General features: G+C 58.2%; 12 protein-coding genes and 1 non-coding gene across 13 annotated transcripts; 3 read left to right on the plus strand and 10 right to left on the minus strand.

The window, feature by feature from the left end:
* Positions 1 to 1,018: 1,018 nt before the first annotated feature.
* Positions 1,019 to 2,421, minus strand: SCHCODRAFT_02726723 (uncharacterized protein; the record flags this gene model as incomplete). Its single annotated transcript, XM_003033130.3, has 2 exons — positions 2,208 to 2,421; positions 1,019 to 2,012 (listed from the first exon to the last, which is right to left on the minus strand). Exons 1-2 carry the CDS (start codon positions 2,219 to 2,221, stop codon positions 1,019 to 1,021), a joined length of 1,008 nt encoding a protein of 335 aa, XP_003033176.2. The 5' UTR covers positions 2,222 to 2,421.
* Positions 2,350 to 2,844, minus strand: SCHCODRAFT_02216358 (uncharacterized protein). The gene is made up of 3 exons (XM_050342093.1): positions 2,809 to 2,844; positions 2,595 to 2,755; positions 2,350 to 2,536 (listed from the first exon to the last, which is right to left on the minus strand). The coding sequence occupies exons 2-3, from the start codon at positions 2,750 to 2,752 to the stop codon at positions 2,479 to 2,481; spliced, it is 216 nt and encodes a 71-aa protein (XP_050200961.1). The 5' UTR covers positions 2,753 to 2,755; positions 2,809 to 2,844; the 3' UTR covers positions 2,350 to 2,478.
* A 204-nt stretch (positions 2,845 to 3,048) lies between these two features.
* SCHCODRAFT_02571602 (uncharacterized protein) lies at positions 3,049 to 3,630 on the minus strand (the record flags this gene model as incomplete). The annotated part of the gene is made up of 1 exon (XM_003033131.2): positions 3,049 to 3,630. One exon carries the CDS (start codon positions 3,628 to 3,630, stop codon positions 3,049 to 3,051), a length of 582 nt encoding a protein of 193 aa, XP_003033177.1.
* Positions 3,631 to 4,629: 999 nt separating this feature from the next.
* SCHCODRAFT_02497053 (uncharacterized protein) lies at positions 4,630 to 5,472 on the minus strand (the record flags this gene model as incomplete). Its single annotated transcript, XM_003033132.1, has 1 exon — positions 4,630 to 5,472. The coding sequence occupies one exon, from the start codon at positions 5,470 to 5,472 to the stop codon at positions 4,630 to 4,632; it is 843 nt and encodes a 280-aa protein (XP_003033178.1).
* A 762-nt stretch (positions 5,473 to 6,234) lies between these two features.
* Positions 6,235 to 8,513, minus strand: SCHCODRAFT_02571606 (uncharacterized protein). Its single transcript, XM_003033133.3, has 3 exons — positions 8,439 to 8,513; positions 7,873 to 8,379; positions 6,235 to 7,168 (listed from the first exon to the last, which is right to left on the minus strand). The coding sequence occupies exons 1-3, from the start codon at positions 8,487 to 8,489 to the stop codon at positions 6,368 to 6,370; spliced, it is 1,359 nt and encodes a 452-aa protein (XP_003033179.1). The 5' UTR covers positions 8,490 to 8,513; the 3' UTR covers positions 6,235 to 6,367.
* Positions 8,514 to 9,289: 776 nt separating this feature from the next.
* Positions 9,290 to 10,439, minus strand: SCHCODRAFT_02686334 (uncharacterized protein; the record flags this gene model as incomplete). The annotated part of the gene is made up of 2 exons (XM_050346789.1): positions 9,290 to 10,084; positions 10,118 to 10,439. 2 exons carry the CDS (start codon positions 10,437 to 10,439, stop codon positions 9,528 to 9,530), a joined length of 879 nt encoding a protein of 292 aa, XP_050200962.1. The 3' UTR covers positions 9,290 to 9,527.
* Positions 10,440 to 11,012: 573 nt separating this feature from the next.
* Positions 11,013 to 11,086, minus strand: SCHCODRAFT_t86. The gene has a single exon. It is a non-coding gene; the product is annotated as a tRNA-Val (tRNA).
* Positions 11,087 to 11,376: 290 nt separating this feature from the next.
* Positions 11,377 to 12,513, plus strand: SCHCODRAFT_02617817 (uncharacterized protein). Its single transcript, XM_050344836.1, has one exon. The coding sequence runs from the start codon at positions 11,754 to 11,756 to the stop codon at positions 12,033 to 12,035; it is 282 nt and encodes a 93-aa protein (XP_050200963.1). The 5' UTR covers positions 11,377 to 11,753; the 3' UTR covers positions 12,036 to 12,513.
* On the plus strand, positions 12,371 to 13,636 carry SCHCODRAFT_02617821 (uncharacterized protein). Its single transcript, XM_050344837.1, has 2 exons — positions 12,371 to 13,012; positions 13,211 to 13,636. The coding sequence occupies exons 1-2, from the start codon at positions 12,577 to 12,579 to the stop codon at positions 13,249 to 13,251; spliced, it is 477 nt and encodes a 158-aa protein (XP_050200964.1). The 5' UTR covers positions 12,371 to 12,576; the 3' UTR covers positions 13,252 to 13,636.
* Positions 13,637 to 14,639: 1,003 nt separating this feature from the next.
* Positions 14,640 to 15,680, minus strand: SCHCODRAFT_02494727 (mitochondrial carrier; the record flags this gene model as incomplete). Its single annotated transcript, XM_003033136.2, has 4 exons — positions 14,640 to 14,739; positions 14,791 to 14,859; positions 14,911 to 15,059; positions 15,114 to 15,680. 4 exons carry the CDS (start codon positions 15,678 to 15,680, stop codon positions 14,640 to 14,642), a joined length of 885 nt encoding a protein of 294 aa, XP_003033182.2.
* Positions 15,681 to 15,848: 168 nt separating this feature from the next.
* On the minus strand, positions 15,849 to 17,824 carry SCHCODRAFT_02617827 (HAD-like protein; the record flags this gene model as incomplete). Its single annotated transcript, XM_050344838.1, has 7 exons — positions 17,034 to 17,824; positions 16,865 to 16,984; positions 16,707 to 16,811; positions 16,552 to 16,653; positions 16,402 to 16,503; positions 16,345 to 16,381; positions 15,849 to 16,294 (listed from the first exon to the last, which is right to left on the minus strand). Exons 1-7 carry the CDS (start codon positions 17,574 to 17,576, stop codon positions 15,849 to 15,851), a joined length of 1,455 nt encoding a protein of 484 aa, XP_050200965.1. The 5' UTR covers positions 17,577 to 17,824.
* Positions 17,825 to 18,995: 1,171 nt separating this feature from the next.
* Positions 18,996 to 20,215, plus strand: SCHCODRAFT_02617829 (uncharacterized protein). The gene is made up of 3 exons (XM_003032506.3): positions 18,996 to 19,744; positions 19,795 to 19,949; positions 20,002 to 20,215. The coding sequence occupies exons 1-3, from the start codon at positions 19,443 to 19,445 to the stop codon at positions 20,016 to 20,018; spliced, it is 474 nt and encodes a 157-aa protein (XP_003032552.1). The 5' UTR covers positions 18,996 to 19,442; the 3' UTR covers positions 20,019 to 20,215.
* A 185-nt stretch (positions 20,216 to 20,400) lies between these two features.
* On the minus strand, positions 20,401 to 22,819 carry SCHCODRAFT_02617832 (thiolase-like protein). Its single transcript, XM_003033138.2, has 9 exons — positions 22,167 to 22,819; positions 22,001 to 22,107; positions 21,753 to 21,909; positions 21,576 to 21,650; positions 21,444 to 21,518; positions 21,175 to 21,256; positions 21,017 to 21,073; positions 20,830 to 20,950; positions 20,401 to 20,683 (listed from the first exon to the last, which is right to left on the minus strand). The coding sequence occupies exons 1-9, from the start codon at positions 22,776 to 22,778 to the stop codon at positions 20,542 to 20,544; spliced, it is 1,428 nt and encodes a 475-aa protein (XP_003033184.1). The 5' UTR covers positions 22,779 to 22,819; the 3' UTR covers positions 20,401 to 20,541.
* Positions 22,820 to 23,011: the final 192 nt, after the last annotated feature.

The following is a 23,011-nucleotide window of genomic DNA, read 5'->3' on the forward strand; positions in this document are numbered from 1 at the left end:
ACGCCGATGTTATATTGGTGCCAGTGCTAGATTTGAGGCGCTTATTGGACGCAACTCTGGGAGACGTTGACGATCAGAGACGATGTGTGATTCAAAGACAGAGGCAGTGGCGATGAGAATTATGAGAATTGCGAATGATGCCGTCGACGGACAAGGAGGGATCAGGAAGAACGAGAAGCGGAGAAGATACGAAGGGGAATCTCAAGAAGAAGCAAGTCGGCGAGGAAAAATAAGAAGAAGCGCAGTCGAGGTCACCTACTGGGCGTACCTCACTGACCGCGGCGTGCAATTGTATTGTCATCAGTATACGGACGCTCGTGCTGACCTGACCTTAGATGGCCCTTGCTCGCGTGCTTGCGAAGAAGGCCATTGGAGAGCGGGCTCCTCGGGGAACCAATCTTCTGCGACAGCTTCAACGCTATCAAGACCGGCACCTCCACTCAATCGTTACAACTTGCAGGCAGGATTTTTGTGGGGTCGGAGAGTACCTTGTCGATGCGAGGGTGCAGCTACATATATAACCTTTATGAGTACCACGGCGGAACAACCATTTTTAGTTGTTAGCATGACTTTGGGGCGCGGAAGTCGATGCACTCACTCGTGTGCACTGCTCGCAACCTCACTCCAGAGAGGCCGCGCTATCATCCATGGATGTCGGGAACAGAAGGAATTGGCAGATGCCGAGGCCTGCTCTTCCTTATTGAGGCAGCTTAAGGTTCGATTCGCTCGTCATTCGACCACTTTGTGGACATGGACAGGGAATCGGATGCCATTTCTATATAGGGTACAAGACATGTAGATGACTTGTACAGGACCTGTTGTTACAGAACAAGGACTTATAGCGAAGCGAAGCAAATCAAAGGTTAGGAAAAGAACAATGACAAAACGGAACATCGTATAAAAAACTGAAGGGTCCAATTGCAAGCACGATCCAAATTAGTCTTCGGTGCTTAACTCGAACAGTTCCTCGCGTTCTCGGTTTCAGCGCGCAAAATTTGAGCGTGAGGTGATTGAGGTATTAACCCGATTGCTCGATGGCTTCCACCCACCCGTATGATGATGATCTTGAGATAGCGAGCACGTCTGGATCCTGTTTTTGACTGGTCGAACCTTCTCGGAGCGCTGAGAGTAGCGAACTAGGGGATGAAGCGTTTTCTGGTCCCGTGGGAGCCAAACCCGGCGTGGGCACAAGAGGACCCACTGACTCCGAATTAGACACCAACCCATGATTATCGCCATTGTCGCGATCGTGTTGGTCGGACACTCGGGTCGAACACTGGCTGAATGTGTCAGCTTGATGATCACCGCCGCTGTCGCTCTCAACCACAGACACAGCGTGAGTAGAATCATCTAATGAGGAAGGAGCGCGGCTATCGCCATCTTGGAGACTATAATCCCCAGGCGAGGAGGACCTGCCATTTCCCCCCGCGTAGCCAAGCATGATACCGCCTGTCATCCCCTCATTCGTAGAAAACTCCTGAGTAGACGAGGAAGACTGCTGTAATGAGGGCGGCGCAGGCGACGTCTCGGAGGTGGCCTGCACTAGAACAAATGACCCGAGCGTTGCAGACTGGGTTGGATGGTCTGTTGAGTCCGCCCCTTGCCAAGGAGCATCGGAATTGGTTGTAGAAGATGAAACCAGCAGTTGTTTCGGAGGGGTAGCAGGTTTTTCAATCATCAAGGACGCAGAGGGAGAGTCCGCCAGAAACGGAGATTGGTCTGGAGACAATTGCTGGGAAGGCAGCAAGGGTAGCGGAGACTTTCTGTCTGCGCTGGACGTACTGGAGTCCAAGTTGATGAACGGATCGAGGTCTATCGTCATGGGGTTACAAGCGGGCATGGGAGAGGGCGCCGAGGCCCTTGTCAATCGGTGGGTATTGTCGTGTGGCAAAGCTAATCTGGGCTTAGAGCAAGGCAGGAGGCGTCCCCTTATATACTCCACGAGCGCCCGTGTTTGAGGTGCCGTTGTATTGCGACACAATTGTTTTTTGCGGAGCTCGTTGGGCGTGGCTCTGTGGCAATGGTGTCAGCAATGGAAGACCGAAGCGGAGGTTCGTGAGGAAAGGGAGAGCCCGAGGCAAAGAGATGGAGGAGAAGGAGAAGCGGAGACGAACGTGGGAAGGGAAGATACAACCGGAGGCACCGGAAAGGAAGAGAGTCAGCGAGGAAAGGGAAGACGCGCAGTCAAAGATAACGCTTTCGCGTACCTGATTGTCCGCATCGTACAGATCCAAGTAGTGGCAGAACAGGCGGCTCACGCATCGTTCTGATCCTTGATAGTCATGTTCTTCATCAGGAAGTCATTGAAGGGCGGGAGCGACTTCTAGCGGCGCCTTGACTTATTGAAAGCAGATGACCGGCTGCAGCTTGCACGCAGGCTTCGAGAAAGTCATTGTGAAGGACGGCGGTTAGTTGGGCGAGGTCGCGTTGATGGCGAATCAGAAGCAGGCCCTTGCAACCGTTAGGAGCGATCTGTGGTCAACGGAGGGCAGCTCGGCACGTTGCTAGCGACTTCGCGTCTTCCACCGCACTAGTGCTATTTCATGATGGTGAGACAGAATCGCTTCCCCGATGAAGAGGGGGAAAATAACCACTTCAATGAGAGAGTTGCGTAGTGGTTTCTATGAGTTGGCCCAGGATCGAACCGAGGAGCTACGCCACCGACCCTTGTGAGCGGCAATGTCAGAGGGAATGAGGCGTGGGAGGGGGAGGCGTAGGGGCAAGAGCAGTGTAAGCAGTGCAAGGGTATCATTGGCTGGAAGGGTGAAGTGAGTTAGGCAGACAAGGAGGAAGAGGAGGGCCGCATGCTTCGAAGACGACAAATGAGGCCGCACCATGGACGTCGGGAACAAACGACATCGGCGGATGCCGAATTGCAGGGATCGCTTTTCGAATCAGACGTTGTGAATTGGGGGATCACTTCATCACACAGAAGGTAAAGAGTAGACAGACTGCATACAAATCTACGCTACATCCGTAGTAGTCAACCCACAAAAAGTAAGGCGAGTCCTGGCGTCGTCATTTCCTGCGAGATCGCGTGCCTGCGCGTTATTCTTGGGGACGCACTTCAGACACGACCACGGAGCGTCGAACTTGACGACCAGGGCTTGTAAACTGCTCAGAGGCGCCGGAAACATTGCTATTGGATGGCGCATGGGTCGACCGCGCTGGTCGCGCACGAGTCGGAGGCGATGCGGGTGCAACGGCTGAAGGCGCTTGCGCAGCGCCCCACGAAGGCACGGTCGAGCGCGCTGGTTCAGCATTCTCCGATATCGCGGACGCCGGAGGAAACACAGTGGCGGGACGTCCCGACGCTAGGGGCGCAAGTGACGCTGTATCGGAGTTGCGTGTGGGGGACGAAGACGCTCGAGGTCCTGGAGGCTGGATGCCAGTTGGGCCAGTTTGAGCAAAGAACATCCTGCGGACGTCTGCACTGATGTCGGAATCAATGAAATTGGGGCTGTTATCGGCATTGAGCTGCCAAAGGTCTAGGACCCCTGGCGGTGGAGGCGTCGGTCTGCCGTAGGGTGGTGGTGAAGAATGTGTTGTGTCAGAGCTGGCGGATGAGGAAGTCGAGTATGGTGGTGGCGGGGATGGGTATGGTGGGGGTGGGGGTGTACTAGTAGACATGGCGGACCTTGCTGGAAGTGGCGGTGGATGGTATTCTTGATACCCTGTGGCGCAGCTCGGTGTTGGCGAAGAAGTGGATATAGCCCGAAGGGTCTTATATCCTGCCAGGGCGCCATGGTTCAGTTTGCGGCGCTCAATTCATTAGACGAGAGTCTGCCGGAGGAATGGAAGCATGGAGATATTAAAAGACTTTGAGGCAACAATAATGAGAAGTGCGATAAGCGAGGAAGGCTATCCGCGCTCGACATCAGACAATGTGCACGAAAGTATAAAGAAAGCTATGCGGAAAGCATTGACGCCTCGCGGCACTCGCGCGCTTACCGTGCTCGGCCGATACCAAGATAATTTTATAGCCCGCGCCGCGCCACATTCTCAACTGTATGTCGGTGGCAAGGGCGACGGAGTCCCAGATTGCGGCGACGGTGACGGCGAAGCTTGGGGCTTGGGGAGATGGAGAGGACAGCGAATACTCATGCCGCGGCGATGGCGAAGACAGCGAAGCTTGTATCGGGGCCGACGATGACAATTCTTCCTTTCCTGCGCCACGACCTACCAGGTCGGACAGGTTGTCATCAATCGACGCGTCCACACGGTGGGTTCCTATATCACACCCGTCGGACTCGCACTCGCTCGGAGCGCGTTCCAGTTGAGCAGGCGAGCGAAAGGAAAAGGGGGAAGGCATGCGCGGAGGTGTAGGTTCCGGGCGCGTGGAGACAGTCGGTGTCAGCGCCCCCTTGAGATGAGATGGGGAAGGGGAAGACGGGGGTAAAGAGGAAGCCCTCGGCAGAGGCGAGCAGGACACAGACGAAGGCGTTGGAAATATGGCCGGAGCGACAAGCGAGCCGGTGGGAATCGCAGTCTTCACTCCAAGTGCTCGTCGGTACTTGAGAAAACGTGGGTCAAGGTTGAAGAAAAGTCCAAGACTGCACTCGATCCTTTTATATGTCCGGAACTCTATCACATCGATCATTTTGTGGCCCTATTGTCATGTACACAGTGCTATTGCCGCATTTGAGGCGCCGGATTTGCTTGCGCGGCGCCACCGACAGTCCCGACGCGCCAGCGTTGTTTTTGAGGCGCTATCGTTGGCTCTTGGAGGTCGATGCTTGTCAGCTTGTGGAGGCGAATGCTCGTCAGCTGGCGGAGGCGTTGCTTCATCTTTCGAGTTAGCGAGCGAGATTCAGACGGTGCGTGAGAGGAAGGTTTTGGTGGCGCGCCGGCCAGCGAAGCCGTGGAGGGCTTTGACGCCGAAGCTTGCGGAGGTCGTGAGGCTAGCGCTCGTGTAGATGCCTCTGATACAGCGGACCCGTGCATTGCCGAGAGCGCGCCATAAAGAAGAAGCCGATCGTGCGCTTGCTGCCGTAGAGACTGCTTGCCCTCGCGCGCACTCATCCATACCACCATTTGTAACGCTAGGTCGTCCTCGATGGATCTGAGCGAAGGCGCGCGCGGACGTCCTTTGCGGGCGCCACGTCGTTCGGGGGTACGAGGCTCTTCAGCGATGGTCAGGTCGTCGTACTGGCCGACGTTGCCATTGTATTCCTCGTCCAAGCCGTAGTCGGGTTCTAGCGAGTCCGGGGGCCACATCTGGGTCTTCGACGCAGCCAGTGCACGGAGCGCCGCAGCTTCTGCACGCATGAGCTCCGGATTTGCGATCGAGCGCTCGAGGAGCTCTTGGTCATCGAGCGATACGACGAGCTGAGAAGAAAAGGCCAGCAAGTCGAGCTCTTTGCCGCCAACCGCAGGCTGCTCAATGGTGCAGACTGAGGGCGCTTCATGCAAAGCGTGCTCGGCCGTGGGCATGGGAGACTCGGATGAGGCGGATGATGGCGGCGAGGACATCACTGTGAGGCTCAAGCTGGAGACGGTCGTCCCGAGGTTTGAGAGGCGAGCTCCTTGACGCGCTCTACAAACTGGGATTCCCACGACGCTCTGTGGCGCAGGTCAAGACTTGGGAAGGAAGCGGTCGAAGAGAGGAGAACGGGCCCGAAGAACTTCATGCATGCGAGGGCGCTATTGTTTGAGGCTGTGGCGCTAAACCAGGTGAGTTGAGAAGGTTGCGAGAAGAATGGAAGTGAGGGGGAACGGGCCATCATGATGGGAAGAGCGGAAGACGAAGAAAGCGGTCAGAGGATCAGGTGGGGGGAGGGGCGCGAGTTGAGAAGAGAAGCTGTTCGAAAAGCTCACGACAATTGCGCACTCACCTGGTTCGGAAGATGATAGGTACCGTTGTATCTCGCGCCGCTCTCGAACTCTTGGCCGTCGCTCGCTCAGTGCTTCTTCGTGGTTTCGTGGCTGGCGTTGCCGTTTACATGATTCATACCATCTTGCTTCATTCATTGGAGCAAGGAGGGTTTCGCGCGTTATTTAAGGGGAGATTGCGGCCCGCACTGTACAGGACCTTGAGGCGCTCCCGGGTTGCGGTCATGATGGTCGGGAACAAAAGGGATCGGCTGATGCCGAGGCGCGTGTTCGAGTCTGGGACATGTTCTATGTTCGAATCGCTTGATCAGCGCTCGGTGTAGTTAAACCACAAGCAGGAGTTGATTGGGACTGGTAAACGAACTGTATCTGAAGTACTAAATGACGTGAAGAACGTGTAGACTACATGTTACGAGGGGTATAGCTATAAGGAACTGGCTGAGAGACAGGACGAAGTCACTGGTGAGTAACAGGGAGACCAGGTAGGTGATAAGCAGGAAAGACGCCATGCGACCATTCCTGACGTCTCGCCGGTTCACCAGCTACCGAGGGAAGATAGAGAGTTATCTGATTGTATGATCTCGACAGACGAGTTGGGGGAATTTTGAGGGGAGGCTGGACTAGGCTTTGGCAACCCGGATGGAGGGAGTAGAGGCGCGGAAGAGGGGACGAGGGGTGCGGAGGAGGGTGCGAAAGGCGGAGAATGCGGTGCGGCAAATCGAGGTGTTGCACCGACTGGGGAGGGCGGGATAGCATTATGAGGTGCAAATTTCGTCGCAGCCCTGCGTAAAGCGTTAAGTTGGCGCCTACATATGTTGATTGCCGACGCCTCGGAAGATGCGACATTCCGCGAAGGCTCGGGCGGCGCGAGTCGCCCCGACAGACTAGAAGGCGCGACTTGTCGACGCGGGTCGGACGGCGTGGCTGGACGACGCGGCTTGGACGGCGCGGCTTGTCGCAACAGAGGATTTGTGCGCTCGAGCGGTGCAGGCGGATACGTGTACGGCGCAGGCGGATAAACGGAAGGCGCAAGGAAAGGCGATTGTTCGAATGAGCGGAAATGTCCAATGGCCGAACCGGTTGACGCGATGATGGAAGATGGGCGCGGGACAATTTCTCGTGGATGCAAAGTTGGTCTTGCATCGGGCGCGGCATAATCGTCGGACGCGTCGTCTTGGAGGGATAGCCTGGCGAAAGCGGCGTTGATCGATAATGAAAGGTCGCTGAGAGTGTTCGAGGGATCATGTCGACTACTCGAGAGGTCGGTGCGGGTGCTCGCGAGGTCTGTGCGGGTGCGGTCATCGTGACGACTTGAGAGGTCATGGCGAGTGCTCTCCTGGACACAGCGAGCGCTCGAGAGGTCGTGGAGAGTGCCCAGCAGGTCATTGCGAGCGCTCGCGAGGTCATTGTGACGACTAGAGAGGTCACTGCCACATTCTGCGAGGTCACTGCGATTGTCAAGAAGGGGACTACTGTCATCGGACGGGGTCCTGGTGCGCCAGTTCCAGGTCGACGAGGATGATGGTCGGGTGGAGTTCGTGGAGGGTGGTAAAGTGGGATTCGGGGAGAAGCCCGCTTCGCTGGGAGAGGGTGTCGGTTCGTTGGGGGAGGAGTATGTGGCGCTGGGGGACGAGCTTCGTTCGCTGGGTGAAGAGGAGATTTGCTCGCTGGTTGAAGATGAGATTTGCTCGCTGGGAGATGGGCTGCGCTCGCTGGACAAGTCCTCGGAGACGATGATGGAGAATGAGGAGTCGGACGAATAGTCAATGAGAGAAACGAGCGATCCCGAGGAGGAGGTTGGGGAATTGGAGAGGGTGGGAGAATAGGAGGGGGTGGGAGAAGGGGAGAGGGTGGGAGAGATGGGTGGGGTAGGAGAATAGGACGGGGTGGGAGAATAGGACAGGGTGGGAGAGATCGAGGGGGTGGTAGGAGGGTCAAAGGTGACGTCGCTCATGCCATCACCAAAGTTGGGTGCACCTGCGCCGGCGTAGGGAGATTTTTTGTTGGCGCGAGACGACCCTCTGTCGGCGCGAGACAAACCGTTGTTGGCGTGGGACGACCCGTTGGTGGCGCGTAACGGCCCGTTGGTGGCGCGCGACGACTGTACGGCGCGGCAAGGCGGTCCATCGACATGAGAGGGCCCATCTGCGCGCGTTGGCCATTCGACGTGAGGCGGTCCTGTGTTCGCGCGAAGATGCACGGCGGCTCGAGGTCGCTTGATTGTGGCGGGAGAACATGGGCCTGCCCCGCGCGACATCTTCGGCGGCAAGAGGTCGCTGCCTTGGTCCAGAGGAGGTACAGTGCGATGACGACGTTCGCGGGTCCTCGAGGAGGCGGGCATCGCTCAGCGGATTGGCGGAAGCTAGGAGAGGCGGTGGAGTAATATTTGAGCGGCAGCGGAGTGTGAACGTCGGCCGGCGGTGGAGTGTGAGCTTCGACCGGCGGCGGAGTGTAGATCTCGAGAGGCGGACGCACGAGAGTCTGCGAGAGGTAGTACGACGTCGGGATGCAGAGGGGCACGGCTGTTTGTAGAGTGGGGCGGGTAGACTGAGGAGAGCATGGTGAGAGGGTCTGTTAGGGCGTGACCCTATATATGCTGGCGAGACCGCTCGCGTGATCCTGTGACGTCCGCAGAGAATTTCAAGTTCTTTGCGCATTTGTGGCGCGCGACAGAGCAGTTGGGTCCCGCGGCAGAGTAGTGGGGTCTCGCGCTCAGGATATTACAGCGCTCGCACTCGGGACATCGAGGCGCAAGTTGCATAGGATATCGGAGCGCATCTTGTCTAGGATTCTGAGGCGCATCTTAGAAGGTCTGAAGTGAGGCATATCTGCAATATCTGGAACAGTGTTTGGTGGCGCATCTTGAGCAGGATGATGAGGCGCGCGCCGTGACCATGGCGGTCGGGAACAAAAAGGATCGGCTGATGCCGAAATGCGTGCTCTGGTTTCGGGCGAGCTCGATGTTCGAATCAAGGGGCACGACTTTCGGTGAGATGACTAAATTACCTTGCCTTCCAAGGTCTCTCTCGCCCTTAATTGACCCCATCAATTCGTACGGTGCTCTTGAACAACAATGGTAAAGTCACGCGCGCCACAAGAGTCGATCTCAGGTGCAGAGCAAGGTTAGAGCTGGCGAAGCCGGATCTTCCTCTAGTACAGTTATCATTTGTCATTGGAATACTAGACTAGAGGAAGCCCCGGCTACGCCGGCTCTGGACCTTGCCTAGCAGCAGGCAGACACCCGCTCATGACTTTTCTGTCACTCGACGTGAGCTCGTCAACAGTCAGCACCTGGAAGTCGTCAGTACACATCTCGTGCGGCTTGCGCACGCATCTAAGATTCGTGCAGGTCCATCGAACGGAGCTCAAGCGCTTGTCCCCGAGGCCTCGAGGTGCGCACGGCTCGTCTCAAGCTTAAGTTCACGACACAGGTGGTAGGAGCAGCAGCAGTCGGCCCTCGGGCTCTGCGACCGGCGACGCACCCTTTCTTGAGATCCGGTTCTGGGTAGCTCCGGGTTCGAAGCCCGGAGCGTTCAGTCATTAGTTGGGCATTGTTGACTCTCTGATCGTGCCTGCAAAAAGTTGGGCTTCAATTAAGGGTGGCGAGAGACCTTGCTAGGCAAGGTAACGTCGTCTAAATACTATATTCTATCTGGATACTATCACTACGGTACATGGTCCTCTGCGACGAGAACTCAGCAAGGAGGACGACGGGAAGGCGAAACCGCGGTGGGCAGCGGAGGAAGTACGTCCCCGCTAGCTTGAGACTCGCGTGCACGAGCACCCCGTTCGGACTGGCAAGCGCGCGCGCTGTCGATGGGTCTCAGGTGCGAGTGACCAGAGACCTCATACACCCTCGCGGGCGGCTGGAGCAACGCCAAAGGCGGAGGTGGGTGCAACGCCAAAGGCGAAGGTGTGCGCAGCGGCAAGAGCGAGGATGAAGACAATGGCATGGGCGCAGCCGACAGCGGTGGTGCTTTTGACGACGTCGGTGGCGCTTGCAGCGCCGGATTCTGCGATGATGAGAAAGGTGAAGATGTAGGCTGCGGCGAGGTTGAGGACAGCGAAGCTTGTAGCGATGGAGAGGACGGCGAAGACTCGACTTGTGGCGAGGTCGGCGGAACTTCTGCTGAGAGTCGTGGAGACGGAGGGCCCGTCAAAGCTTGTAGCCGCGGAGAGTGCGGCTCAGTTGACGACGGAGAGTGAGGCTCCATCGATAGCGGTAGTTCTTCCTCTTCTGCGCCATGGTCCACTGGGTCGAACAAATTGTAATCTTCTTCCCCACCCTCAAGGCGCCTTTCCAAGTCGCCCTCACGGCGCTTTCCCGGCTCGTCCAAGCGGTGGGTCCCTATATCGCACCCGTCGGACCCGCACTCGCTCGGAGCGTAATCTTGTTGAGTACGCGCACGGGTGGAAGGGGGAGGTGTACGACATGCAGGGGAGATGAAAGGCGTGCGTGGAGGGGAGGCGGATGCGGATGAGCGCGACGAAGGCGCATGCACGTGTGATGAAGGCGAAGGAGGTGGAGGCGCCAAGGAGGCGAGCGAGTCAGTCTGAGGATCAGTGCTCACTGGAAGCACCCGCATGGACAGAGTGGGGGGATGCATGATAAGAGAGAGGGGAGCGGGCACGAGAAGGATGGAGGCGTGCGGTTAATCGTTTTATACGCAAGGGCTACTGTCGTGGGTTCGTGGCGCTGCAGACAGTCTTGCGGCGCTTTCGCCTGTTTTATAAGCGCTAAGATTGGGGGTTTTCGAGATGTGCTTCGCTCTGGGGTTTTGCGAGTTTGCGGCGCTTGTTCCTCGCGGGCTTTTGCGGCGCTCAGGTCTCGAGGGACTTATGGAACGCTTCTTCCACGAGGGCTCTCGTGGCACTGATTTCTGTTGAGGTTCAGAAGCGCTGATTCGATGAAATTCTGCGGCGCGTGCCCTTCCAGTTCTGAGGCTGTTGTACCATGACTCCCGGGAAGAAGGGTTTGTTAGCGAGAGTGGAGGAGAGCGTGATGAGCAGAGGGGTGGAGAAAGGCAGTAATGGAGAAAAGACAAAAAGGGAGGAGAAAGGGAAGTGCTGGGGTCAGAGGAGGGAGCGCGAAAGGTGAGCTACCCTCGTCAATCGATGGTCTGGGTGAACGATACGTGGCTGACCTTAATCAAAAAAGGTCGATCGCTTCATGGGGGTATTGAGTCGGCCCAGGATCGAACTGAGGACCTTCTGTGTGTTAGACAGATGCGATAACCAGCTACGCCACCGACCCATGCGAGGCGCTTGTCGCGCGATGACTCCGCCGCGCAAGGTGGGGCGAAAGCCGTCAAGGCGGGATACGAACATCACAGAGCAGGGAAGCGTGCACTGAAAGTCAGCGAAGATGGCGGGCCAGGGGGGAGGAGGTTGTGTCGTGCGCCGCGGCAGCATCGACATGGACGTCGGGATCAAAAGGGATCGGCGGATGCCGAGGAGGGTTGGCTGCTTTCGAAACCGGAAGCGGAAGCTTGGCTTGTGCGCTCACACGGGCGGGGAAGGCGCGTGGCCTGGTCGTCTCTCACTGTCAACGAGACGCTAACACAGTCGCGCTTTTGGCGCTCCCTGTACGCTCGCCCTCAGCGCCCCTAATCTGAGTAGCAATGCATCGCCTTTCTTTCATCCCTGTCGTCCCGTACCCTCGCCGTCATACGAAACCCGCCGACTATTGTTGGCCTCTACTTGATTGACTACCAGGCGCATACACTCACCTCGCTCACCTCCAATCAGTCCTGCTAACCCTCATCCTCCCTTCCTTTTCTCTTGCCCTTCCCTCTCACCTTCCCCCTTCCCTCCCCCCTTCCTACCCTCCCCCCTTCTGCTCTCTTTTCACGCCCTCCCTCCCCAGCTCTCGTCTTCTCTTGCCCCCCATCTCGCCCTTTCTGTCGCACCCTTATTGCCAAATGCGCGCATATACCCGCTTTGCCAACCTCCGCCTTCTTCTCCTCGCCGCCACTTCCCCCCATCCCTCCCTCCATCTGTCCCTTCCTCGGGTCTTCCTCCCTCTCTTCTCGTCTTCACCCCTCCATCCCATCACCCTCCCCTCCATGCCCGCCGGGTACATGCGCTTCCCCTCCCCTCCCCTCGCCGTTCCTCCCACGGGTCGGTGGCGTAGCTGGTTATCGCATCTGTCTAACACACAGAAGGTCCTCAGTTCGATCCTGGGCCGACTCATCTTGCCATAGGCGGATTCTTTTTCCCCTCCGGTGCATAGGACATGGTTCACTCCTTGTACGCTTTCCTCTCCCCTCTTCCGTCAATGTCATCCTGCCATGATTTGTCCCGCTGCACTATCCTTGCGCGCTCCTTCGGCTTTCCTCCGAACTGCTCTCCTCCTCATTTCCTCATATCGCGCTTCTTCTGTCCGCCTCCCCTCCTCTCTTCTCGCTCTCGTTCCCCTTACTTTCTACTCGTGCGGTTGATATCTCGCCTCCTCTCTCCCCTCCTTCCGACTCCTTCTCGCCCCATCCTCCTTCTCACTTTCATTCTCGCGCCCTTCGCCCACGGGGTCATCGGCAGACTCGGCAGACCAGCCGGGCACACGTATTTGTGACCTGCACTTGATCGGAGGTATCCCGCCCTTGGCTTCGACCGCGACTAATCGTCATCTCTGCCGCCAGCTCTTGCCCAATCGCTGGACAACACACCCTCTCGCTGGTCAACACACCCACGCGCTGGTCAACGCACTCAGAAGGAACGTCCCTCGACCGCCAACAGGTGGCCGGCATGGCCACGTTTCCACCACCCAGCAGCCCGACTGCCCAAGCCGAAGCCGAGATCGAGATCGTCGACCTCCGCGGCGGATATCCCATAGACGACGAGGAGCTCTTCAGCCTCGCTAACCTCGCCGCCGCGCACCTCACCGCGCTTGGCTATCGGGCAAACGCGCCCCGAGATAAGAGTGATGCGGGCCGCATGTTGCTGCTCGTTAACGATCTCTTCGAGGTCTATGAGGATATCGAATGCGCGATGGTGGGCAATGCGGATGAGTCGAGGGGTTACTCGTACTTCCTCTCCACCTCCGCGGGCCGCACTGCGGACCTCTCCCTCGCCGAGTACGACGCGTTGATTCGGACGCAGGATTTCTGGCACCCGCCCGAGAAGTTCCACATGTGCGAGACGAGCGTGGACAGGGAGGTGAAGTCGGTGCTGGAGGCGAAGGGTGCGCATACTTTTTTCAAGCTGCGCGCGTACTCTTATTCGAAGCGCGCACGCTGCTTTTATTCGAGTACGCGCACGCTACTCTTTTCTCGCTACGCGCGTACTCTTTTCTCGCTACGCGCATTATCTGTTCTATCTACGCGCATCCTCTGTTCTACACCCACCCACCGGTGCAGCCATTGTCTGACAGCGTGCGCAGGTATACACGTCCGGCCTTTCCGCACTGTTTTCTGGGGTTGAGACGGTTTCATGCTGGGCGGTTTGCGCTGTTCGCCTGTTCCCAGCAGTTCGTGCTGTTTGCCTGTTTCCAACCAGTTCGTGCTATTTGCCTGCTCCCACTGTCATCAGAGACAGCAGTGATAGAGCTGCCATGGGCATTCACGAGATGGGCAGCTATGTCGAGGGTGACCATTCTGAGCGTGCATGGGCTTACGCACAACTATACTGTACTTTACGCGCACTATACTTTACATGCGACTATACTTCACAAGCGAACTATACGATGCCTCAGACCTCAGGCTCTGTTCGATCTGTTTGCTTGCACAACTTGAAGCCAGTTCTTAGAAAGATCGCTGGCATCAGGACGCACATCTATACGCACGTACCTGTCTGATTAATTCATAAGCTGTTTTGCTCGTTTATCCAACATACTGAGTCGCCAATTTATTTTGTGGCGTTGCGGAGGCATTAGGTGCCGAAAATGGTATTTTATGGACGCTCGTGATTGGAGGCCCGCTCCGCGAGGTGGGAGAACCTCCGAGGTGCGGCGCGTCCTCCGACGATACCAAGCGCTCGGCGATAATCATCCGGTGGCGACGCGGAGGCTTGTGAGTGGCTCGGGGGAGGTTGGACGCAAGTTGGCCGGACTCAATAGCTATGAGTGAGCGCGTGCGTCGTCAGGCCCGTTATCTTATCAGATACGGCCGCGCCGCTGCGATGAGATGCGTACCAAGCGCGAGGCAGAAAGCTGTAGAGGGTATTCGGAATGGCGGGGGACGAGGGGAATGTGTGGGTGAAGGAGAGATCGCGATGAGCCGGGGAGGGCGGACGAGGCAGGGTGAGAGGGACGGCGGTGAGGACTGCGCGAAAGGAAAGTCGAGTAAACGTATTCTTCAGATAGCGCTCAGAAGGCCTTCGCTGCGCGTCATGGTCAGAAGAACGGTCAGAAGCCCGCGCCGTGGGAGGGACGCGTCCACGCTGATCGACAGAGCGCATCATCGGCGACATGTTGTATAGATTAGCATACAGCAAGATTCAGTAGTGTATAGGCAGCGGGGCATGCGGGAACGTGCGGTGAATGGGGGTGCGAGGGTCTTGGGTCAGTGGGTTGCGTCGAGGGCAACAGATATGCGTCACGGGTGGGCAGGGCGGTGCATTATTAGCGACGAAGCGTCGGCATGACGAGATGGGCGGTGCGGGTGGGAGCAGGCATGCCGGAGGGAGTGCGTATGCAGGGCTGCCGGCTGGCGACATGGGCAGGTGGAGACCAGCCAGGGAAGGGACGCAGCGCGAGCAGGGGGACGTCGGAGCGTCTACGCTGCGAGTCTATGGGGTCGCGCGGGTCGCCTTTTTTCGTTATGCGGCGTGGATAGCCATTTCTGCGCGAGGAATCAGTGAAACGCACTCCGTCAAGTAGCTCGCCACGCACTGAAGAACTCATACGACATCCAGCAGATGGCCGTGCTTGGTATGGCGGTGAGCACTCGCGGCGCAAGACCGCGGGTGAATCTGAGAGGATAGAATTGAGTAAAGGCTGATGACATGCCGCGGAGCTCGCACCCTCTTGCGCCGTCTCGTCGCCAGATGAGGCGTATCGCGTCGGCCATGCCCCGGACGGCGCGGACTTGACTAGGAGACGTTTAGCGAGGAAGGGGGAACCCAAGGATCGCAGATACGCACGCGTCTTGGCTCTCGCCGCGCGTCTGCAAGACAGTCTTGGCGACATCGAGGGGTGTGGTGAGAGCGGCGGCAGCTGCACCAGCAACACCACCAGAGACGATATGCGACAAGGGGGAGTATTCGTTGGTGGGGTTTAGCCACCGTTTCGCCTGTGGGACAAACGGGTTAGAAGGGGGACGGGAGGGGAATGGGAAGTACCATACCTGCTCGTACACGGAAAACTGTATCGCGTTGTAGGGGATGCTGATCGCCAAAGTAGTCGGGTAGGACACGTAGAACGCGCTCAGGCCCTCTGCCGCATACACGCGCTTGAACGTACGCGCGACATCGCGCGCGCCCGACGACCCCGGCCCGTGCGCACCGATCTGCAGCCGCTGCTTCACGACATCGAAAGGGTTCATCAGCGCGTCCGCCGCCGTGGTCGCCGCCGCGCCCGCCAGCGCGGTCGCGGGCACGCCGTCGAGCCCCGCGTCCGTGGCGAGCGCGGCGACGGCCTCGAGCGTGCCAAAGTGGACGGCGTGCGCGGGGCCCGCGCCGAGGATGACGGACCAGACGCCGCGCCAGAGTGCGCGCGCGGAGTTGGCGGTGAGCGCGCGGCGGAGGGCCTGGGCGGCGTCGGCGGGGGCGGAGAGGACCTGCATGCGCGTCTTGACCGAGTCGAGCGGGTACATGACCACGTGCTCTGAGATGCCCGCGAGCGCGCCCGCCGCCATATGCGTCCCCAGGCCGGCGGTCTCGGGCAGGCCCTCGTACTCGTCCGCGGTCGCCATGAACGATGAGCAGTGAGGGTGTCGACGTCGTCGTCCGTAACAAGCCGTGTCCGATCCCTCTATTTCAGTCACGTGCGCGATCATTGTTCATTTGTCACGGTCATGCTAAGGGTGTGCAATCGCATCTCAAACTCCGATTATGAGCGGGGGTGTAAACTAGTGGACTGTCTATGGTGTCTTTTGCGAAGGCGCAGACGGCTGCTGGCCCTCCTGCCCAGGAGGGGGCGCGCCCGCCTTCATCCGGTCCATCATCTCCCACAGGTTCTGCGGCACCTCTCCCATCATCGCCTGTCGGTCCTGCTCGCGCAGCTTCTCCAGCTCCTCCCGGTTCTTCTGCAGCCACTCCTTCTCCTCCAGGTACTTTTGCTGGTACTCCCGCCGCTTCTGCTCCAGATACGTAAGCGGCACGTCCGTCGACGGCGGCGGGGGCGCGATCCCGAAGAGCGCGGCAAGGCCAGGGTTCGTCCGCGGCTTGCTCTTTGGGTTCTTGTTCCACTCCTCGATGTGCCGCTGCTTCTCCAGAGCCTCCTTCTTGGCGTACTCAATCGGGATGTCCTTGCCAGCGTACGCCTGCAGGATCGGCCGAACGTCCGGGACCTTGTAGATCGCGAGGGCTGCGACGCTGTTAGACGCGTCAATGGTAGCATGGATATAGGTCACTCACATTCCAGGAAGGGAATCAGGCCAACCAGGCCACGGTCCTTCGGGGCTACCGTCCCACTTTGGGCAAGATGATCGCGTTCTCCGGGTGCAGCGACACGTAGTCCGGCTCAGTCTCCAGCACGACAACCTTCGACAAGTCGCGGTTCAGATAGGATAAGTCCTGCAGCACGATTCAGTCACGTCCAAGTATCTGGTACAAGCCGCGCACCTTGACGATGTGGCCGCTCGTCGACCTGGTCGACTCGCGGTACAGCCTGTACGTGAAGTACATCCCATAGCGGTCGAGGTTTTCTAAGATGGGCTCCGCGGTCTGCGGGATTCTGTGAGCACATGCAGGTTGTACAGCATGTCGGATGTGCTCACGTATGAGTTCTGCGTCGTGAAGAGGACAATCTCGTAGAACTGGGACAAGTACGCGAGGAAGTAGTCGACACCGGGCCGCTTTGCAGTCCGATAGCCATGTTGACGCTACAGAGGATTAGATGAGTACACGAAACAGGCTGCCTTAAAGCGCAACGTACATCCCACATCGACTTGATGAGCAAGTCGTCAAGGTCAATGATCAGCGTGTAGTCCCGGTGGTACATGGGGTGCGGGTGCGGTGGCGGCAGCAGCTCCGTCCATGCGGGCTTCGTGAAGTACTGCAATAGTTGTCAGTGTCCTGCATCACATCTGCAACTCGACACGTACGTCGAAGATGCCCATGTAGCGCGCCTTAGTCCGTTCCCACCTGCCCTGCGGCGCCGTCTCCGCGGTCAGCTTGCGTTCCTTCAGCTCCTCCTCGGTCCATTCGCGTCCCATGAACCACGCGTTGTAGCCCAGGCCGGCGAGCAGGAAGCCCCCGAGGACGCGCGCGTATGCCTGCTGGCGGCGCTCAGAAGCGGAGGGCGCGTCGCGTGCGGAGCGGGCGCCCGTGCGGCCGCCGGGTACCTCGTCCCCAGCCTCCGCAGGCGAGAAGTCGAGGGAGGGGAGGGAGGACTTGGAAGGCGGCTCGGTCGGGGGTGTGGCTGCGTCGGATGGGGGAGTGTCGGTGGGAGGTGGGGGCGGGGCATCGGACGAGGGAGGTGGCGGCTGCTCGGATGCGGGTGGCTGCTCGGGTGTTGGGTCCACTGCAGGCGAGGGCGGCGGCTTGGCCTTCTTCGCCATTGTGCGCGCGCCGGCGGCAGGGAGCGCGCGCGCCTGTACCGCGGTGCGGAACGTGCCAGTAACGGCGGTGCGGAGGGGGCCAAGCATTATGGATTGGAGTTCGTCGAGGTCGAGAAGGACGCTTGGGTCGACGAGGAAAAAGACTCGTCGAGAAGAGACTCCGTCAATGAAGGTGTGCTTCGGCTAAGAAGACGTCCGGTCGAAGGGAGAAGAAAAGTGGCTTCGTCGGCAAGGACGTTGAGCTCGATGGGCGCGGTGGGGGCTAGAGACCTAGCAAAAGGCTCTCGGCGCGGTCAACGATGACGGGGACGCTGGCGGAAAAGACCAGAATTTTGGTTTGGTGTTGTTATGAGATGGAGTCCGCCGGTCCGGGGGCCGGGCCAGGCTAGGCAGGACCCCCGACAACTCACCAAAATGTCCGATCCTAATGCGACGGGTAGACGCTCAAAATACAGCAATGTTCGATCCCAGTGCGCCGAATCTGGCCAAAACTACGAGGGACGTCCGATCCAAAGTGCGACGACTGGGAGCGCACGTCGTCGAGGTCCGATCCACTGTGCGCCGGATTTGCGCGTTGCGTCGAAATTCCGCCCGCGTAGAACCCCGCCGCCCCATCAGCAGTAGGCAAAGCAGCCCTCAGAGCACTGAGGGGACCCCATGTGAGGTGGCCGGGGGTGATCGTCGCCACCAATCTCCGATCCATAGTGCGACGGATATCCTGCCTTCGACCCATGTCTGATCCTAGTGCGCCGAGAAACCCTCAATATGGGCCAAAATCTATGCGACGGAAATGACCCAAAATCGCAAATGTAGGATCGGACATTTGGGGGAGTTGTCGGGGGTCCTGGCTAGGCGCTCGGAGTCGCAGCTTTGAACTTGCCTCCTGCGTCTGTCGTCCATGTTCTGGCTCTCACTTTCCTCTATAAGTGGGTCATACGACGGTTCGCATGCTCTACACCAGAACATCTGGTTTGCTGTTATGGTTCCCGCGACCCTCCCGCACCTGCCCTTGAGCAGGAGGTCGACGTTCGCCATTGCGCAGGAGCAAAGCCATCTAACGCCCGTGTTTCAATCTTGGTCCTCACCCCACTCTCCAAGGATGCAATCACCTCATGAGCTCATCAACATCCGACCGGTACGGAAGAGGAAGATATGAAAACACACGATGCAACCTGCGCAAAAGCTATTCGCTCCAACAAGTCCGGCCTTCATAATCATACTTCTAGGGACTTTACTGTGCTATCTTGTGGTCGCCGTCTCGTTGCAATTCTTCAGGTCCTGCCATACCTCAGCTTCGGCGTCACCAGATGCAACGGTCCTCTAGTGGACTTTGGGCCGACATGAAGCACGTGATATTTCCTCGTGGTGACCGCCGTGCTGCTATCTCCCTTTGCGCTGGCCCTTCAAACGCCACTCCAGATATTTCCTCCTCAGCCTAGAAGGCTCATAGCCCCTCCTTATTGGACCGACAATTGATATGACACGCGCTCTTCCTCTCAAGCGACTCCGAACTGCTGGTAACTTTTTTCCCTTTGCATTTCGCTAGAGGGCGTAGAACGGCGCGTCTGCTGCCATTGTCAATGTTCCACGGCTTAATTCCCTCGTTCGCTTGCGCAAAGGTAGAATGCACTGCCAGAACATGCGTTGACCTCGCGTGGGCGACGTGACGTCCCTTGTACTGCTCGCCCCTCGTCCATATTCGCGTCTCGGGTTTTGTCCCCCGTTTCCTTCCGATGCTCTGCACCGAAGTCACTGACCAAGTGACCTTATGACTTCTCTGCCAAGGTCTCCCACTCTCGGCCTCTTGCAACGTTCATTTGCGTGGTCAGAGAACGAGGATAGCCAACACGAACGCTCGCCGGTCCACACCTTTGCCTGTCGTACTTAAGCGAGGGATGCTGGACGCATGTCTCCTCGGATGCTACCGTTCTTATCCTCGACCTCACCAATGACATGGGCCCTATCCTGTGGATCTTACATTTCTTCCTGGACGTCCTGCAGGCGTGCGTCCTCCAAGACCTACCCGCGGTCGCGCGCTATGTCGTGCTCTCCGAAGCGGCTGTAGCGGTCCTGGCCCTAGCGTTCTATGCGCTAGCACCTCCTACTATCCTCCAGTACTGCGAGCAGGCTCAAGATGAGGCTCGATCGTTGCTGGCTCATTCTGCCGCATCGCCGAGTTCCGGCAGCGGTCCCAGCCCAGGTACGAGTGATGCTGGCGACACTCAAGACGGTCCTCTGAGTATCATGATCAGTAGGTGAGTGATACATCGTTCCGCCTGTCGCTTCGTGTTCATCCTTTCCTCAGACTCAACGCGCTGAACGAGGAGCGAAGCACTATACAACACGCTGTTTGGGACTTGTCCGACAGTCCGATCTCGCGTGTTCTGCTTTCTTGCCCGTGGTTCTTCAAAGCGCTCAAGCTCCTCTACAGCTATCACGTTATTTGTGCAGGACATCAAGGTATTTATGTTCTGGACCGTATTTGTCACGGTTGCTGATTATTATCACTCAGATTTTTGTTCATCGTAATAGTGTATCGCATTGCTCCTCGTCTGACGCATCCCCTGGCGAGACGAACGAATATCTGAATGTGATTGCTTCGCGAGAAGAAGACCGGGATACATGACCAAGGGGATGTGGGGGAGGATCGCAGGGCGTCAAGCTATCTATGGTTCGGAATTTGCTGTACGAGTATTTATGCATTCGGCCCATATATCGGAATATTCTTGCGCCTCAAGCATAGCATGATGTCCTATATTATGTACTTTGTGGCGCGTCGTGCACGCAGTTGTGCTGGAACTGTTTGTGGACACTTCAAGAAGCAGGCTCTTTCACGTTACGGTTGAGACGTTGGAGAGCTCCTGGGCGATACACAGATCGAAGGGGGAACCGTCAGACAGTGCCATATCAAGAAGCAGGAAAACATGCGACATCGTTGTACAAATTCAGGATTTCGAGATACAAGTACAGATAGAGTCGTGTTGATACAAGGGTGTTGAGGCGATGTGCTCGCCCAGCCAGCGCGGACACGCTGTGTGAGAGCGTTGCGCAATCACAACTTGGCCTCCTTGCCCTCCTCCCAGCCGATGGTCGTGTACTCCAACACATACTTGCTCGGCGCCTTCCTGCTCTTGACCTTGTCCACATCCGCGCGGGTTATTGGGCGAGCGATGTGGGCGTGGTTGTAGGTAAGTCTGGAAGGTTGGGTTAGGATTGATTAAGCGATGTGTACAACGCTATAAGAGTAGCGCTCGAAGTGGAAGGATGGGACGTCAGCGGCATTACCGTGCGCGCTTAGAAGAATCTTATCCTCAGGGAATTGATCCTAAACCAGACTCACCTATCCCGCCCGTCCTCCCTCTGCTTCCCGTCCTCATAGAACTCGGGCCGCCGCAGGAGCGTGACCACGACCGCGCCGCCCAGCCCGATGTTGTGCACGAGGCCAAATTTGCCGCGGGGGTCTGACGAGTGAGCAAGAGAACGTCATGAACATCGATTAAAGAGGCGGGCGGTCGGTCGCTACTCACCCTTCGTGTCGAATAGACCCGGGACCTGCATTGGACCAGCCCAGTTGCGAAGTTGCACTGTAGGAAAGAAGGGGGTCAGTATAGCAGGTCGATGGGGCGTAGAGGCAGCGTATAATGATCGCGCAGTGCCATGGAGATGAATCAGAAGATTCACTCACTCCCCACGTAGAAGCACATCGCGAGCCCGGTGGCGCCTAGCGGGTGTCCCTTTGCTTCGAGGCCGCCCGAGGGGTTGACGTGCTGTCGGTTGCGAGGGTCAGAGTCAGTATAAAGCGACAAGCAGGATATGCCGCGAATTTTTGAAGGGGTAGATAATTCGCCATATGGGAAAACAACAACGAGAGGCACGCCAAGACGAGGAAGCCGAGAAAGGCGCAGAAGGCCGTGCAAGAGCAGCGAGATACGAGGAATGTGCCGCGGAACTCACCTCGAAGGCGCCCCGTTCGACACCCTTGTGCGCCTCTCCAGGCGCGCAAAAACCAAGCGCAGGGTATGTGATTAGCTGCGGGAAGGGGTCACAGGCTTAATGCCAGATCCTGGAGGCGAACGAGCAGCTCACCTCATTCGCAGCGAAACAGTCGTGGAGTTCGACGACTCCTACTTCGGCGCGAGATGCACCCGCAACTAAGAAGACCTGAGAAAAAGTAAGCCAGCCATCGACTCGTATGTGCTCAGGCAGCGGAAAACGACATGGTTAGGCTGATCTTCGGATGAGGAGGCGAAGGGGAACCAATACCTTGTCCGCGCACGCCTTCGTCATCCCATATCCGACGAGATCCATCGCGGGTCCTGACTCGTCACCCGCTCCCCACTTCGTCTTCTCGAATGCGCTGGGCGCGTCGGTGTTGAGGCCCTGCGCGACGATCTCGATGGCCTGGTTCTCCAGGTGGTGGCTGCGAAGGATATCAGTGATCGATACGTTGAATATAACCAGCCGTTGGACCTCTCCACAGTAATAAGCGGGAACCTGGAAATAGTACTCACGTGTGTACGAAGGCCTCGGAAGCAACGATGCAGCAGGCAGCGCCATCCGAGGTCGGGCTGCACATGTACTTTGTAAGAGTTGCGGTGATGGTTGTGGCGTTGAGGATCTAAGCAGTCGTGGAAGGGTCGACTTGAATCAAGACGCCCTAAGGGTGACTTTGCGTACCTCTTCCTCTCCCCACCCATTCCTGAACTGCGCGTACGGATTGTTGACCGCGTGTCGGTGGTTCTTGGCCGCGATCTTGGCCAGTACGCGCTTGCCGGCGCCTGCGTCCACCCCATGGTGTGCAAAGTACTCCCTCGCCGCATTGTCGAATTCTCGCGGCGCGGGCGGCCCCTTGTTCGCGCCGAGGCTGTCGTCCTCAATCTCCTGCACGCGCTGCGCGAACAGCCCCATTGGGCTCGGGCGGTCGCGAAACACCGTACCCAGCGAGCCCGGAGCCATACGCTCGAAGCCGAGCGCGAGCGCGCATTCTGCCTGCTCGCCGCGCACGGCGTTGTTGGCAAGGTAGAGCGCGGTGCTGCCTGTGCTGCAGTTGTTGTTCACGTTCACGACGGGGATGCCGGTGAGGCCGAGCGCGTAGAGGGCGCGCTGGCCTGAAGTTGAGTCGCCGTAACAATATCCGACGGCGGCGGTGTCGATGTCGTCGTAGGTGATGCCGGCATCTAGGAGCGCCTTCGTGGCGGCCTCGAGCCCCATCGACTCGGTCGTGCGTGTGCCACGCGGCTTGATGAAGGGCGTGCAGCCGAGGCCGATGAGGAACGTGCGGCGGGCCATCGTACTATGGTTGCGGTTGGATCGCTCGTCGTCGCCTGCCGCTCTCACGTATACATACCTTCATGCTCGGCGTTCGGCGACGCCTGTTCACGTACACGCCGGCGACGTCCATAGCCGTGGTGGATTCCCACTGGCAGATCTGGTGACTTCGCGGACGCTAGTGCTGGTGCTCGTGACCCCCCGACCAGTCAATTCCTGCTGCTCCACGCCTTTGAGCTGACCGCCATCAGCGC

The sequence above is a fragment of the Schizophyllum commune genome (assembly GCF_000143185.2).
Source record: "Schizophyllum commune H4-8 unplaced genomic scaffold SCHCOscaffold_4, whole genome shotgun sequence".
Lineage (NCBI taxonomy): Eukaryota > Fungi > Basidiomycota > Agaricomycetes > Agaricales > Schizophyllaceae > Schizophyllum > Schizophyllum commune.